This window comes from Engystomops pustulosus, chromosome 5, assembly GCF_040894005.1.
Source record: "Engystomops pustulosus chromosome 5, aEngPut4.maternal, whole genome shotgun sequence".
In the NCBI taxonomy this organism is placed as follows: Eukaryota; Metazoa; Chordata; class Amphibia; order Anura; family Leptodactylidae; genus Engystomops; species Engystomops pustulosus.
In genome coordinates, this window is record NC_092415.1 from 182,053,259 (window position 1) to 182,069,606 (window position 16,348).

The 16,348-nt window shown below is 40.6% G+C and overlaps 1 protein-coding gene across 10 annotated transcripts in view; it reads right to left on the reverse strand.

The window, feature by feature from the left end:
• Positions 1-16,348, reverse strand: part of DIP2C (disco interacting protein 2 homolog C) — a 303,276-nt gene that overhangs the window by 148,393 nt on the left and 138,535 nt on the right. For all 10 annotated transcript variants that reach the window (XM_072153984.1, XM_072153986.1, XM_072153982.1 and 7 more), the window contains 2 exons: positions 4,855-4,926; positions 535-645 (listed from right to left, as the gene is read on the reverse strand). In XM_072153984.1, the coding sequence (XP_072010085.1) occupies positions 535-645; positions 4,855-4,926 (183 nt within the window). The remainder of the gene's footprint in view (positions 1-534; positions 646-4,854; positions 4,927-16,348) is intronic.

The following is a 16,348-nucleotide window of genomic DNA, read 5'->3' on the forward strand; positions in this document are numbered from 1 at the left end:
TAGCACAGTGTATAGTCAATCCGTAGACTGCTTCAACTGTTCCCTTCTCTTTGTCTACAGATCATTCTTAGCTGCCAAGCTGAGGGGAGAGGCTCAAGACAGGATGATAGTTAAAGATTAGCAGAAAAACTGTTGCAATAAGCTAATGGATGTATATTTGAAAACAAAAATAGTTTTCAGCTATTACAGCTATATAAAAAAAACTTTACTTTACAGTTGCGTTTCAAAAGATAAACTTGGGTTACTACCTTCAGGGAGCTTTCAAATGTACTTTACTATATTCTTTTCAGGCTGTGCACAGGTTGCTACTCTGTTTTTCCCCATACTTTACACTGAAGTTGTAACTAGTGATTTGATAAAAGCCTGTTCTATAGGCCAAAGCATCATATATATTCTCCCAACTTTAGTATCTTGTTCGGGGGCCAACCAGGGCTTGCTCTAATAATCTGTATAATAGCATGCAACATCTAAAAACCTGAAAGATTTTTTATTCCTCAAACTACAATTTTTCCACGTCTGGATAGATCTTCTTACCAGATCGGTAGCGTTCATCTCTTGAGCCTGAGGAGCGCCGACGATGATATCTAGAGGAAGAGGAAGGGGTGACAGGGGTTCTACGTTCCGGTGGTAGTACTTGATCCACACCTAAAGTAATAAAATTATTTTATATCAATATCAGTAAAAAAAAAAGTAAAAAAAATAGCAAACTTAAAAAAATATAATTAATTATAAGAAAGTTAATAATATTCTGATGTTGAAAGACTGTATAGAGATGCAGGTGGAAGATTACAGGCAGCCCCCGGGTTACATACAGGATCGGTTCTGTAGGTTTGTTCTTGAGTTGAATTTGTATGTAAATCGGAACAGGCATAATTTGTAAGTGCTACCCCAGACAAATGATTTTTTATGTACCTTTGAGGAAGGACTTTCAAAATTTTTGGTTGTCATGGAAACAAGGATTATCAATAAAGCTTCATTGTAAATAGCTTTGATAACTCTTATGTTAACCATTTCTGTCTAAGGCTTAAGGTCAGTAAATTGAAATCATCCAGAGAGCTTCAGCAAAGGTCACGGTGGACTGAGAGGTCCATTACTAACTGGGGGGTCACCTGTAAGTTGGGTGTTCTTAAAGGGCACCTACCACCACAAATCTACCTATAAAGGTAGATTGGGTGGTAGGTGGATCAATGGGACGTGAGGATAGCCCTTTTAAGGGCTAATCCTCACGTCCCCACACTTTTTTGATAACTTTTATTATCCCTATATTCAAATTTACTTATGCGGCTACTGGGGCGTGGAGTAGCCGCATCTGAGGTTACACAAGGCGGCTACTCCACGCCCCGGTAGCCACTTTACCCCTCCTACTCACCCATCTTCGGCGCGCAGCTCCGCGTAGCTGCGCGCCCTCGTCCAGCGATCCTGCGGTCTGCGCATGCGCAGAAGAGCAGGCCCGCGCCTGTTTCGGAGCAGTGAGCGCGCAGGCACGGGCCTGCTCTTCTGCACATGCGCAGACGGCAGGATCGCCGGACGAGGGCACGCAGCTACACGGAGCTGCGCGCCGAAGATGGGTGAGTAGGAGGGGTAAAGTGGCTACCGGGGCGTGGAGTAGCCGCCTCGTGTAACCTCAGATGCGGCTACTCCACGCCCCAGTAGCCGCATAAGTAAATTTGAATATAGGGATAATAAAAGTTATCAAAAAAAAGTGTGGGGACGTGAGGAATAGCCCTTAAAAGGGCTATCCTCACGTCCCATTGATCCACCTACCACCCAATCTACCTTTATAGGTAGATTTGTGGTGGTAGGTTCCCTTTAAAGGACATATACAGCTAGGATGAAGGATTGTAAACCAAGTACACTTACATGCTAGTGTGTGTCCTTCTGAGAGGATCTGCTCTTATTTTAGCTTCTTATGCTATTAAAATTATTCAAATGAGCCTGGAGCCCCTCACATTCGTTTGCATAATTTTTAAATCCTTATTTTCCTAAAAACAAGAGCATAAGAAGCTTAAAGAAGAGTGGATCCTGCCAGCAGGTTCACACACCAGTATGTAAGTGCTTGGTTTACAATCCTTCATCCTGGTGGTGCCTGTATAGAACTTAATGCTGTCTTAGAGACTAAATCAATCTAAATCTAAACTAAATCAATACATTTGCTACTGTTGTAGACCAAAAAAGCAAAATGCGCTGAGAAGCCAAGAGAATTTACATCATGTATGTAAAACATGCATGTGTAAGTGGAAAAAAATGCATTGCCCACTGAATACAATGGATCAGAGTTCAATGCAATTCCTGCACGTACAGAACTTGCGCGTCAAAAAAAATTCTCATGTGAAAGGGGCCTAAAATCTCACAATGGCAACAACACACATCATCCTTATGAATGTGTTGGGCTAATGCCCTCCTTGGTCAAGACATGGCCCAGCTACAAGCCACCTTCAGTGGCCCAAGAACAATCTGATTAGATTTGAGAAAAAAAATTGAAAATAAGTTAAAAAAATAAATAAATAATGCAAAAATATTAATTTAATACATTGTCCATGCAATAGAGATAGAAAAACTGTAGATTATTTTACAGTTTAGATGTACAGTCCAATAACATTTTCTCAGCAAAAATAAATAATTTACAAAAATATTGCATAACATAATGAGGCCTCAGGCTGGCTCAGGCGACTGTCAAGAATTGGAATCGCTCAATTTGACACGTTGAAGGCACAATCCTTCCGGCTGTTTGATATCTAACAAAAATATGAACCCAATTTATATCCTGGCTTGAGACGGGAATCTACGTAATGTACTAGGAGATTATACAAGGACAAATTCATAAAGTTTGTACAAAGAAGGATGGCACCTGTGCTAATCTCTGTGTACATTCTCTCTATGATACAGGCGGCGCATGGTCCTAATGCACCTACTGCATCCTTCCTCAAGAGCCCAGGCAGAAGAATCGGATTGAAGGGGCAGCCCAGGGGGTTCTCCATAGAAATGGTAAAAATAAGTAGCCCTGGACATACAGGTAGTAAAATAAAAAAATATAGAAAATAGGAAAATGGAATATAAATGATGGAGGGGCGGGGGGTATTATTCATCAATTATGAAGTTGTACACTGTATAAATTATTGGGTTACTGCTGTAGTAAAGTTAATTATTAAGGGCTGTATACTACTTAATTAGGGGTATGAAGTACTGGCAGTCCTCTACTTAAGGACACACGACTTACGGCCACCACTAGTTACAGACAGACCTCACCGCCCCCTGTGACCCCTGGTGAAGCTCTCTGGATACTTAACTTTAGTCCCAGACTGCAATGATCAGCTGTAAGGTGTCTGTAATGCCGCTTTATTGAAAATCCTTGGTCCCAGGACAGCAAAAAATGTTGAAACTCTAATTAAATTAGTCACAGGGACAAAAAAATACATTTTGTCTGGAACTACAATATACAGTGTCGACTTGCGTACAAATTCAACTACAGAACAAACCTATGGAACCTATCTTGTACGTAACCAGGGGACTGCCCGTATATAAATAAATAATTATAAGGAGGTACTGAACATAAATTAGGGGATATGGAGTTTAGGGGTAGGAGGTGCTATAACTTAGAGTAAAATTGAATGCACTGTATGTGCTACAATGTATTCAGGGGGACTATAGTTTATAAATAGGGGGCCTGCATACATTATTTATGAAGTGAGTAAAAGTTGCTTTGACAACATACCATAGTGTATTTAATAAATTATTAATGGTCAGTTGCGGGAAAATTATTTAGGGGCACAGTGTGGGAAATAGTGTTAATTCCGGGAGCTCTATACTGTGAGTGACTGTAGTATTTTCAGGGGTGCAGTGTGGAAAGGAGCTACAAGGAGCCAAAGACAAATTCTGCAATGCTCATAGCTGGTAGAAGAGGTCCCAGAATGTAGCACAAACACAGTCACAATCACTGTCACAACTTTCTAGATGCAAAGTTTGCCTGTGTCTGATCCCAGTGTAGTGTCAGTGAGCCAAGCCTTCCTTTCAAACCATTATATAGTCCTGGGGCCCAGGGTATCTTTTTTTTCTATGGGACCCTTTTTTTCCCCCAGTGTTACTTAATGAAAGTTAATATGTTGCATCACTGAAGTACCAACCAATAGGGCCCTATGTCAACCAGCGGTAGAGGTGGGTCACCCATACAACCAGTAATTGCCTCCGCACCCCCCCCCCCCACCTAATGTTTCCTGTCCACAGTGAAGTGCAACAGGAACTGGAAATGGTGCAAAAGGAAGAGTGAGCAATACATTTTTTAATTAATCACTTTTCCAAGGTGTAGAATATTATAATTTTATTCACATATTTCCAAGAGGACAAATATTTACTAAAGATAGACCTTACAGAAGAAATCAATCTTTGCCACTAAAGAACATATACCATCAAAATAAAGCATGAAAAACCAGGGACACTTACTCAGAGATTCAGGCACCAGGACTGTGGTCTGCCTCCTACTAAAATCAACTTGTAAAACAATGCTAATGAGCCAAATTAATTCTGGTGCGAGTTACCAGAGCCCCATCAGTGCTGTAGCTTCAGGCGCTGTTACAATGAGCAGAGCAGGTCTCCCCTCCCTCAGCACTTCCAACTGCTTCTATATTACACAGGCAGAAGGAAAAGGGAGAGAGCAGGGGGGTGGGATGAGCTCCTTAGCATAATTTTAAAAGTTGATTTTAGAAGGAAGGAGGTAAAAGATAACAAATTTAAGGAGATTACCACAATCACAGTGCCTAGATCTATAAGTGAGTGTCCCTGGTTTATCATGATGGATTTTGATGGTAGATTTCCTTTACATACCAACGCAAAACTTAGCTTATAAAACTTTGGACATACCTTGTAGCTGAGGCAAATAGGCTCCTATTAATTTTGATCTTTTCTTTTCATAACCTTTCTGTGTGATGTCACCTGCCAAAAATAAAGAGAAATGTATGAGGCTGGGAACTTTTTTGTTGCTTCTAAATTTGTGAAATTTCACCAATGTTACATCAGACATGGGGGAAACACAAGCCAAATAAAAGGTCAGCAAAACACAGGCCGCAACAACCATAGTCCCTGCCAAAGCGATGCAGACACAGAAACAGTGTTACTAATGGATATTCCTAGCACATGTGTGCTAAGTACAAATGACATCATTAAAATGAAGGATTTCAATGAAGACCTCGCCTTGTTCTTTATTTATAGAGGAGACACTCAAAGAAAATATTGTCATTGAAAATAGTTATGGAATCCACCAACACCAAGCGTCCATATGTTCTAAATAAAGAGAGGGGGGGGGATGCCGCTGCTCGATCCGATGCGGAGAACAATAGTATCAGCCATGTTGAAATCCAGCTTCCCGATCCTGCCCTTTCCGGCAAAATAAAATTAAATGCTAACCTTAACCTAGTGCATTGTAACCTTAAAAGAAGCCAAGGCCAATCCCAGCACCTTGTCGGTTACTAATATAGATGATCGGATCGTATCTTTCAGTTTGGGTTGAAGTTCACCCAAGGTGACTCAGACATGTTGGCCAGATTGGTGGCCAGACACCCCTGGCCAATCACAGCCATGGCTAGTTGCTATTGACGTCAGATTGCCGGATAGGTTGATTGCCAACTAATTTGTCAATATCCATGTTGTGCTGGACGCACCCCAACCCAAACAGAAACATCGGATCCGCTCATCTCTTCTAGCATCCAGAGTAAAAATTGCATAATATACTACAAACAATGGACTATATTTTGCTGAGGCAGCACTAAAAACATTGCACAGGACAGAGATATGATGCAAGAACTCCATGTCTATGGACAAACTTCAGTATAGGTACTGTAAGAACTCTTACAATGTTGGTGCTGCAGTTCGTCCACCAGACAAGGAAGCCTTGCATCATATTTCTGCATGATGCAAGGACTCGCATCCAGTACAATGCGCTCAGTCTTTTGACTACAAAGATGTGATCACCATTATCTCCTCCCTATATCTGCACGGAGCATGTCTAGAAAAGTCTCCAGCAGACCTCAGTAAATCAATTCAGGACTATTGCTGTCGGCAGGATTATAGGGAGGGCTCTCAGGGCGCGTGCCCCAGGGCCTCCACCAGAACTGCAGGTTTGGAATAATCCTGCCAAACCTGCAGCAGCCAGAGTGGGAGATTATAGTCCGCTCTGTTCTGCTGTATGTAGGTTCTGAGGAAGAAACTTCAGCTGACAGTACATACCAATAATTATCTCCTCTTTATTTTGTAGGAGAGATAAATATTATGTCCAGTAGGTGGCAGTATCACTCAGTGAAGCTACTTCCTGACTGGACTGGAGAGTGTCAACAGCAGGGGAGTCCTGGACAGAGATGGAGAGGAGGAGGGTGAGAAGAGCATTCAGGGCTGTGTGTATATATCTATGTATTATTGAGGGGGCTGTGGATATATCTGTGTATTATTGGGGGGTTGGGTATAAATCTATGTATTCCTGGGGGTGGCTGTGTATATATCTATGTCAGTGATGGCGAACCTTTTAGACACAGTGCGCCCAAACTACAACCAAAACCTACTTTTATGTCGCAAAGTGCCAAGGTGACAATTTAAGCAGTAACCTATTGATCCCAACTGTATCATAAGTCTTAATCGTATTGCGTTCTGAGGACACCAATACAATAGAAAGAAAATTTGGATTGTAGCTTCCTTCCAGGGTCCCCTGAAGAGACAGAAACTTTGAGTCTTGTCTAGCAAATATTGTGCTGGAGTGAAGGCCTGGGTGCCCACAGAAAGGGCACTGAGTGCCACCTCTGGCACCCTTGCCATAGGTTCGCCACCACTGATCTATGTATTCCTGGGGGTGGATGTGTATATATCTATGTATGCCAGCAGGGGGCCGTGTATATATCTATCTATTATTGGGGGACCGTGTATATATCTATGTATTATTGGGGGGCTGTGTATGTATCCATGTCATTCTGGGGAGGAGGGGCTGTGTATATATCTATGTGTTATTGGGGGGTTGCGTATGTATTCCTTGGGGCGGCCGGTGGTAGTTGTATATTAATTAATGGGGAGGCTGTGTATAATCATTACTGGGGGGAGCTGTATAAATTCATTAATGGGGGGCTGTATCTATTCAAAACCGGGGGGGGGGGGGAGCTGTAAATTTTGATCAAGTTTTTTTCCCTGCAGAATTCTCTGTGCATCCATTTATCTAAGTGGGGCTTGTAGAAATCCATGTGCTGACTGTATCCCAGTGCTCTCTATAACCACGTGTGAATATGGTGCAGTCTCCTTCAGTCTAACAATACCCTATACCTCTCACACAGCAATCTCTTACATAATTGCATTCCCTATTATTAATAATGCAGGGTGACTTTCAATGTACCGCACATTAATGCTTCATACAGAAGGCCTCCCTACGTCACAGTAGACGCTGAAAGCTGCATGAGGTCTCCAGCTTAAAGAAGACATTTAGATCTAAATTAATCATCACCTTTACGAAGAAACATTTCAAAGCCCTTTTTTTTTTAAAGACGGATCTGCAGGATGTGAACGGTGATCAATGCGTGAGTGTTACCACAATTGCAGTCGAAGAATATAAACGGTACATGAAGGTGGATGAAGACTAGTCGAAAAAATGCTGGTACATCCAATCACACACACACACATATCTAATATGGGCTTAATATGCTTCCCTCCCCCATGTGTGTTCACAATATTACTGCCATTAGGCGATATCGTCAGGTTGGGAACTTTAGCGGTATATGATGTACTATAGAAATTGATGAGAGAAGAGCTTGGGAGCGTGAGGCACATCTGCCGTCCTAAGTCTCTAGGGACCACTGAAACCGTCATCATTAAAGTGTAGGAGCCTATGGACTAATCTAATTGATCCTCTCAGTAGCTTCATGGGCTGAAACTGGAGATGAGCACTGATAGCCAGCATCATGTGTCATGGTATAATATAGGAAGTAGTGATGTTTATTACCTGGACTATGTGGTGACAGGTCTTCTATAACGTAGGTTTCTGGGGGATTAGCCCAATTAAAGGGAGTCTACCAGCTCCTAAATCACCCATCAAGTGAAAAGACATGAAGTCATACTGATAGCCCAAAGAATAAGGCTATTCAGTGTCCAAATAATACCGACAAACAAAATATAAATAATACCTCCATATATGATCTAAAAATGCTGTAATATAGACTCTACATAATAACTTAGTGTAATAAGTGAGTTTCCAGCTCCTAAATCCCCCCACAAGTAAAAGCCACTACAAGACATTCCACATCCAAAAGAATTCTGCCATATAGCAATACTACAAAACAAAATGTAATAATAATGGCATGATTGTATAATACTGTCATATAGTACCTACATAATATAATGTAGTGAAGCAAGTGAGTCTACCAGCCCCTAAGTAAAAAAAAAACACTACAAGACATACCACAGCCCAAAGAACACCACAATACAGTGTCCAAATTATATTACAAACTAAATAAAATAAACCCTACGTATATTATCTAAACATACTGTCATATGGTGCCTACATAATAGTGTAATATAATAAGTGATTCTACCAGCTTCTAAATCATCTCTCAAGTAAAAGCCACTACAAGGCATAGCACAGCCAAAAGAAATCTCCCATACGGTGTCCAAGTAGTACTGCCAGACAAAAAGTAAATTTTTATAATACTGGCATATAGTGACTACATAATATAATAAAGTAATATACGGTAAGCGATTCTACCAGGCCCTAAATTCCGCCGTAAGTAAAAACCACTACAAGCCAAATTGCCATTCAGTGTCCAAATAATACAACAAACAAAATATAACTAATCTAATCTAAATAATACCGTCATACAGTGCCTCCATAATAATGGAATTTATATGTACTATACAATATAATTTATTACATATACATTTGCCAAGAGTGTGCAAAGCAGTAATCAAAGAAAACTTTGAAGAACCTGGAATAGAATATTTCTATTGTTTCACACTTTTTTGTTAAGTATATAATTCCACTTGTGTTAATTCATAGTTTTTATGCCTTCAGTGTGAATTTACAATTTTTATAGTCATGAAACTACAGAAAATTCGTTGAATGAAAAGGTGTGTCCAAACTTTTGGTCTGTACTGTACAACACTCCTTTTAGATCCACAGTAAAACAAGGTCTAAAAAGTAAAAGAGTTAAAGGGTGTCTACCAGCTCCCAATGTCCACAAATTTAGAGTCTTATTAGTATTCAATATTAACATTGTAATTTTCTCGATAAAAGGTGACTTGTCCGTGCTGCAAACTGTTCAGCTCTCAGCCCCCACCTTTGTGCCTGTACAGCTCCTACCTCCCCACTAATGTAAGCTTACCCCTCTGTGACCTCTGTGAAGGAGCAGGAGGGAAGAGCTGTACTGTACAGGAGCACAAAGGAGGGGGCCAAGAGCTGAGGACTCTGCAGCACAGACAAGTCACGTTTGTTTTTTTGAAATGCATCCAAACCAAAGCCCAACCCCTGGGACTACACAGAGGATTCTGACAAGATGCAAGGTAAGTTATACCACACAATTATATTGTAATTCAAATGCTTCTGTAATGGGCTTCTGTAACCTGTCTTTAATGAAAATTAGGTCCCTGGTGACAGGTTCCCTTTAAGGATGAACTAGAAGGGACAATTCTGCCAATTGAATGTTGTTTTTTAATGTCTTCTGTTAGTGTCCGTTGGAACAAATTCTTTTAGTTTTGCAGTTTTCTTTCATGTCAAATAACAGAAGCCTAACAGAATCGGTTCAAAGGGCACTGATGGAAGCCATTAGGTATCAACGTTTTAATGGATCCGCTAGACTGCCGAGAACAGCTATCATACTAGACTGATATTCGATAAATAGGATATCAATATTTTTAGCCTGGAAAATCCCTTTAAGTTCTAGTATATGCTTATGATAAATTGTATCCTATTTAATAGATATCTTGTGAATAGGTTAGAAATGGAAAAAAAACGCTGCTACACTGCCATTGTTGGTGATATAACTGGTGCCAGAACTGATTTCCATGAACATACTGCGTTACTTCATTAAATAGAGAACATCGCCTTAGTATGCGGATTCCACAGTTATTAAATGAGAAGATTCCAACATATTTGTACATAATATTGGAGCCTGTGGACGCCCTGATGGATGGGTAATTGAAAATCTTCAGGCATGAAACGCGTTTCATAGAGCGCCGAGATGGAATCCCTTTCATCCCTGTTTCCTTTAAATAAATCAATTTATGAAGTAGGTGACACATTAGCGCTAAAGATGCCGATCTCTCCCGGAGTACATAAACGGAATGTAAAATATGGAGTATTAGGCAGTGTATATGATGCATGTATCCATCAGAGGGTAATCCGTTTTATTAGTTGTGGCAGGTCACAGCGAGACTGTCACATCGACCTGCTGCGACAAATAAGGTGGATTACAGCCTGACGGATAGTTCATCACCGGCCGACTGCCCTCATTTTAACTTTACTATTGATTTCAGAAAGATGTGGACATTGGAATTTGATTTTAAGATGAAAAACCTTTGGGTAAGCTGAGAAAGTTTAAGAGAAAGTACAACAAAGATCGCAACATATCATTGAAACAATGCAAAAGTGTGGCACTGATTTAAAGGAACTGGTCATGTAGAATATTCTGCAGGAAAAGCTCGGCTGATATGAATAGGATCCTGTCTACAGGTAGCATGTTATAGAGCAGGAGGAGCTGAGCACATTATGAATAGACCCCTGTCTACAGGTAGCATGTTATAGAGCAGGAGGAGCTGAGCACAATATGAATAGACACCTGTCTGCGGGTAGCATGTTGTAGAGCAAAAGGAGCTAAGTAGATTGTACATAGTGTCCTATCTGAAGACTGCATTTTATAAAGCAAGAAAGGCTGAGATGATTGTATAGTGTCCTATCAGCAAGCATCATATTAAAGAGAATGAGATGCTGATCAGCTTGTACATAGTGTCCTATCTGCAGGCAGCAAGTTATAGAGCAAGTTATAGAGCATAGAGTTATAGATGGGCAAGCAGGGGGTGTAAACGCCCGGCATAGACTATAACAGAAATCTCAGCCGGGTCAGACCTAATCCTGGTGGCAATTGCACCCGTTACTACTAAGAGATATGGGCGTCAGAATTTTAAGACTGGCATTTAATAAATTCCCCCCACTGTCTCTTTTTGCAGGCCGTGTGTTATAGAGCAGGAGGAGCTAAGCAAACTGCATATAGGGTCATGCTTCAAACCTTTTCTAATAAAACCCTTACACTACACTAATTCATAATTTGCTGACAATCTCAAACTCAAAACACAGACGGGTCATGCAATATGCAAGTTAAATGTGAGTTTCACATTTACAGCCATAAAAAACTCAAAACAGAAAACAATGTAATTGTTGGTGCAGCAACTTAGACTAGACAAAGGAAAGATTCAGGGCACGTGTGGACGCAGGCTGAGCTCAATACGTAGCAAAATGCAAACAAATCAACGTTTTCTTGGCAACCTCCCAGTCCAAAGGATTAAAAGAGAAATGCATCCAAAGGAGAAACGCGTGGGAGCTGTCCAAGACGTCTGCAGAGCGGCTGCATCACGTCCACTAATAAAACAGGGTGATGCTTCCCATGACACCAGCAGAGTCTAGATAGTAATGATATATGGCAGTGATGGGAAGTCCGGCTCTTCTTAGTGAGTTGGATCATTAGGCTCCGCTCACTGATAAGAGCCGGCTCTTCTGGTCCTGAACTGCTCCCTATTAAATATATAATAGGGAGCCACAGTTCAGTCAGTCACCCAACTATACTTTTAACCTGAGTTTATGAGGTTTATATAGTCCAAAACATGTAACTGATATAGGCATCATTCCCTTACACCTTTGCTCTTTGAAAGTCAAAAACCAAAAGTGGAATCCAACACACACTGATGCAAAATACAGATCAAATACTGACCATGTGCAGCTCCCTTTACAGAGCTAAAACCACAAGAAATGTGATGTGCCATCACAAGAAATCTCTGGTGCTTTGATGCAATGGCAGAAGCCCCGCATGGCAGTTCTTACAGCCGAAGGCTCTATCTTTTTTTTTTTCGATGACGCCCTGGTGCCATAGGCATCTATGGGAACGTATATCCGATATACATCCCCACAACGTCTGAATGCGGCCTATTCTAGATATTCTCACTGCTGCCTCTAGACATCTATTAGTTATTGCCTCCATTTGTTCAGCCTTGGAGAAAGCATCCTGATTCAAGGATGTAAGTTGGAGACTGATCAACTAGATTATTGAGATCTAATTATCCATCTGACTGGAGTTAGGCCTCAGCACCTTTGTTACGCACACTAGGCAGGAGCCAGCCGGTCCACTCAATGGATGCTCGTCCTTATCCTTACTATCTGTGGTGGAAAGGATTTACAACGGCTCCTCTTTAAAGGGGTTTTCCATGAAAAGCTTCCAGGTTGGCCCAATACTTCTAGGTTTGCGCCAGACTGCCAGGAACTGCTTCAACCAAGGAGTCACTTCCTTGGATCAGGGGACAATACAGGAAGTGAAATACCTACAGGAAGTGAAGTCCTGTGCCCCATGAGGACCAAAACCGAAAGCAACAGAGCAAATGATAAGCTACAGTGAGGTAAAGATGTTCTTACTCCGACCCCTTTAGCTAGAACAGGAAATGTACACCTTCCATGCGCAAACATCAATTTTTACCATAATTTACCTCAAATTTACCACAGTTTGTAAATAAATTCCACCATTATCCAAATCAAAAGGAATCAACATGGAGAGAAACAAAATTTTTATGTTCTTTGCCTATTTTCATAAACGGTACAAAGATATTCAACAAAATTCTGAATGCAACTATGCATAATAGTGAAATTATGAGGTAACTAAGGCTTGTCAATGAATCATGGGGACTCGCTTGTGGTAAAAAAAAAAATTATTGCTGATTTTGACATTTTATGTAACTGTATTGTATATAATTCTCAATTTATTCTATGACTGAATACAAATTGGATAAAAACATTTCTCTCGCTCTCTTTTATTTTTAGCTCCATATTTTCCCCCTAAGAAACAATTTTCTGAGAATTGTTTACTGATGACTCAAGTTTGGTGTCAGCCGCTTGGCAGCAGGGATTACCGAGAAATAAAGCTGTTTGTGTAGCAACTCATGAGTCATATTTTATACCATCTTTACCAATTCAAGCGTTTTAGATTGATTACGGATTTATTCTCTAAGGACCTTTATTTCTGCCTCAGAAATGGGAAAAGTTACCAATTAAAAAGGAAAGAAACATGAACTAATCCTCACTGAGCCGCCTGCAAGAAATATACAATCTCATGACCCATCTGGACATTCTACGACAATACTATTTTTATGTATCCTGACACTATCCTGAAGCCGCTCAACGCTAGATAATTCTATTTCAATGTAACTTCAGCAAGTCGCCTTCAGTCTCGCCTGATACGTTACACTAATGCCCTTGCTTGTGACCTCTTGGGTCTTTGCCACTAGAAGTTATACATTTACACCATGTTAAATCTTTTTGATTGCAAGACCTGCCCCCCTCCCACCAAGCCCCACATACTGAAATCAAAGGAAAGCTACCATTAATACCAAGCATGATAACCCGATGCACTTACTCATAGATCCATGCACCCGGCTGGTAATCTGCTCCTATTTGCTACCCAAAGACTCCTTCCTTGAAAAAAAAAATCAACTTTCAAAATTATTCTAATGAGCCTAAAGGTCTCCTCAGGGTGTTACCAAGGGCCCTCAGAATTGTAGGTTCCCAGGCTGTTACACTGTGTAAGATCATTCCCCCCCTCCCACTGTGTGAGAGATTAGAGGGAGAGGGTAAATGCCAAGGGAGCAGGGGAAACATGCTCCTGCACAGTGTAACAGCCAGTGAAGACAGTGCAACAAAAGGATCTGGTAACACTCCCTAGGGCCCTCCTGGTACATTAGCATAATGTTAAATGTTGATTTTAGAAATAAGGATTAATGGATAATAAATCTAAGATGGTTACCACAGTCATGGTGCCTGGATCTATGAGTAATGTCCCTGGTTTATCATGATGGATTTTGATACTTGATTTCCTTTAAAACTCCATAATACAGAAATTTAAAAATACAGGAATGTATCAGGCCCTTCACTGCAGAATTCTGGCTTTAAACATTTGCAATATAGGACATTTAGTGTCACTACACATTTTTGGTCCTAAGTACAAGAAGGTAAGTGAGGCGCACACACCAATTTAATATGGACCACAGGACTGTTATTTGTGGCCTGTTAAATGCATAGTTAACCTAATACGGATACAGAGACTGAGGGAGATAGTTATTACAAGATCGCGTTTGTCATCTACTCATCTAGATTTGGGATAGGAAAGACTGAGCAGTGAGTAGGTGTTACATACATAGAGGGAGGAGCAAGGGATGGAAGCACTTGCTGTATTAGACTGAGCTGTCTGCTGTGAGATGGGAGTGGATCAGCAGGACTCGCTGGAGTATGTAGACAGGAGCATGAGGAGAAAGAGGGAATGAATTTGTAAGAAAGCAACAAGAGGCTGTGTTGTGTAACGCCATGCATGAAAACTGTGTGACATAATGCAGAGTAAGTTTTGTACACAATCTTATTGGTAAAATGTTTTATAAATAAAACAGACAAAAAAAAAAAGTCGGAAAGGGTGTACATAGACATTTTCTTTCTAGCCTCCAGGATTGCTGAGATATCATTCCCAGCATGTGACCATTGTAATCCTCTACACTGTCAGAGAGGAGGTGAAATTATGATAACCTGCTTGGTATCTATCCTGATATGTGCCCCCTCTTCCTCTGCTCCAGCACATTCTCTCTGACATCTGAGAGGATTATAATGTTCATATACTGGGACTGCTATCTGAGCAACCATGGGGCTAGAAAAAAAAAGCAAAGTGCTCCAGAATCTGTGGTGTAGCCCTATATTAAAGGGGTATTCTAACAAAGAGAAGTTTCTTATATGTACTCAGGATAACAAAATAACAGGATTCTGTAATTCACTGTTATTAACAAAAATTCAGCATTTCACAGATTTAAGTCCAACCTGTCTCTATCAGTCCTGGTATACACAATTTTGGTTGTCCCTGGATCCAACCGTAAATGTTCTGACTTAGGTCAGACAATCCCCTCTGCATTGCAGGAGATGGGGAGGAGTAGTAGGCAGAAAGCACACTACAGACTGAAGCGCTTTCTGGTTCAGCCGTGCTTCTAGCAAGGTGGAGAGATAAACAAGATAAGCTCGGAATCCCAGGGAAGGGGGTGACATAGCAGTGCTGACTCTGTTTTATTAATTAGGTGAGGCAGCAGAACTGAGTGTTTCATTGTGTCTTATATCCATCTCATGGCTCTGATCTTTCTCATCTCGCTTTTTCTGTGTCAGATACTATTAGACTGTTCAGAAGCCAAATAAAAGTGTAGCTAAGCCCTGTACCCTGATAAACTAAGCACATTGTCAGCACACAGCATCTTATAGCACAGAGGGATCATGAAGTATCTACTTTCAGAGTCCCCGCCCACTCCCTGGGCGGGGACTACACTGACCATCACTGAGTGATAGGAGCTAAAACAGCAATAAAACTGAGTAAAATTGAAAAGTTAGGGATAAAAAATGATCTTTATTGTGTAAACAGGACTATGTGATTTAACTTTGAGAACTTTCTTACATGGGCAAACCCCTTTAAAGCATGTCCACCAATTGTGAGGTTGTGAAAGGTCCTCTTTAATGCTGCACCAAATTTATAAAACATTTGATACATTTGGAACAAATCACATCAATGTAGACTATTAACTAGAGAAAGTGGTAGCTTCTCAATTCTATCAGCTTCTTACAAATCCCTGCATTTATGGGGCCCACAGTACCAAAATTTATCATCAAATTGATAGGGTCTGAAGAGAACAACTCCTCTAGTTACATTTGCTCACATACAGATTGTATTCAGTGAGGAGACAGAAAACCAGCAAGAATCATAGACTATAATGTTCCAAATAATAGTTTGGTCTAAAATATTCCACCATTTCATGTTCCCTTACTATGAATATACTGAGAATAAGGTAAATCAATACGTGCGCGTGCAGATTGTGTGACGCAGAGCCGAGGGCCACACAGGAAACATTAATATACTCCGCTCAATAACTCAAGCTCAACAATCGCAGAACCCAAATGCAATATTTATAAAACCGAAAAAAACATTCCTGATGGAAAGATAATGGCCACATGTTTTTCATTCCACCCCAAACATTAGAAATGCTGAAAAATAGTCAAAACTCTAACACACAAAAAAAACCTAATTTACAACAGACATACCAGAAAAAAAATTAATTCGGC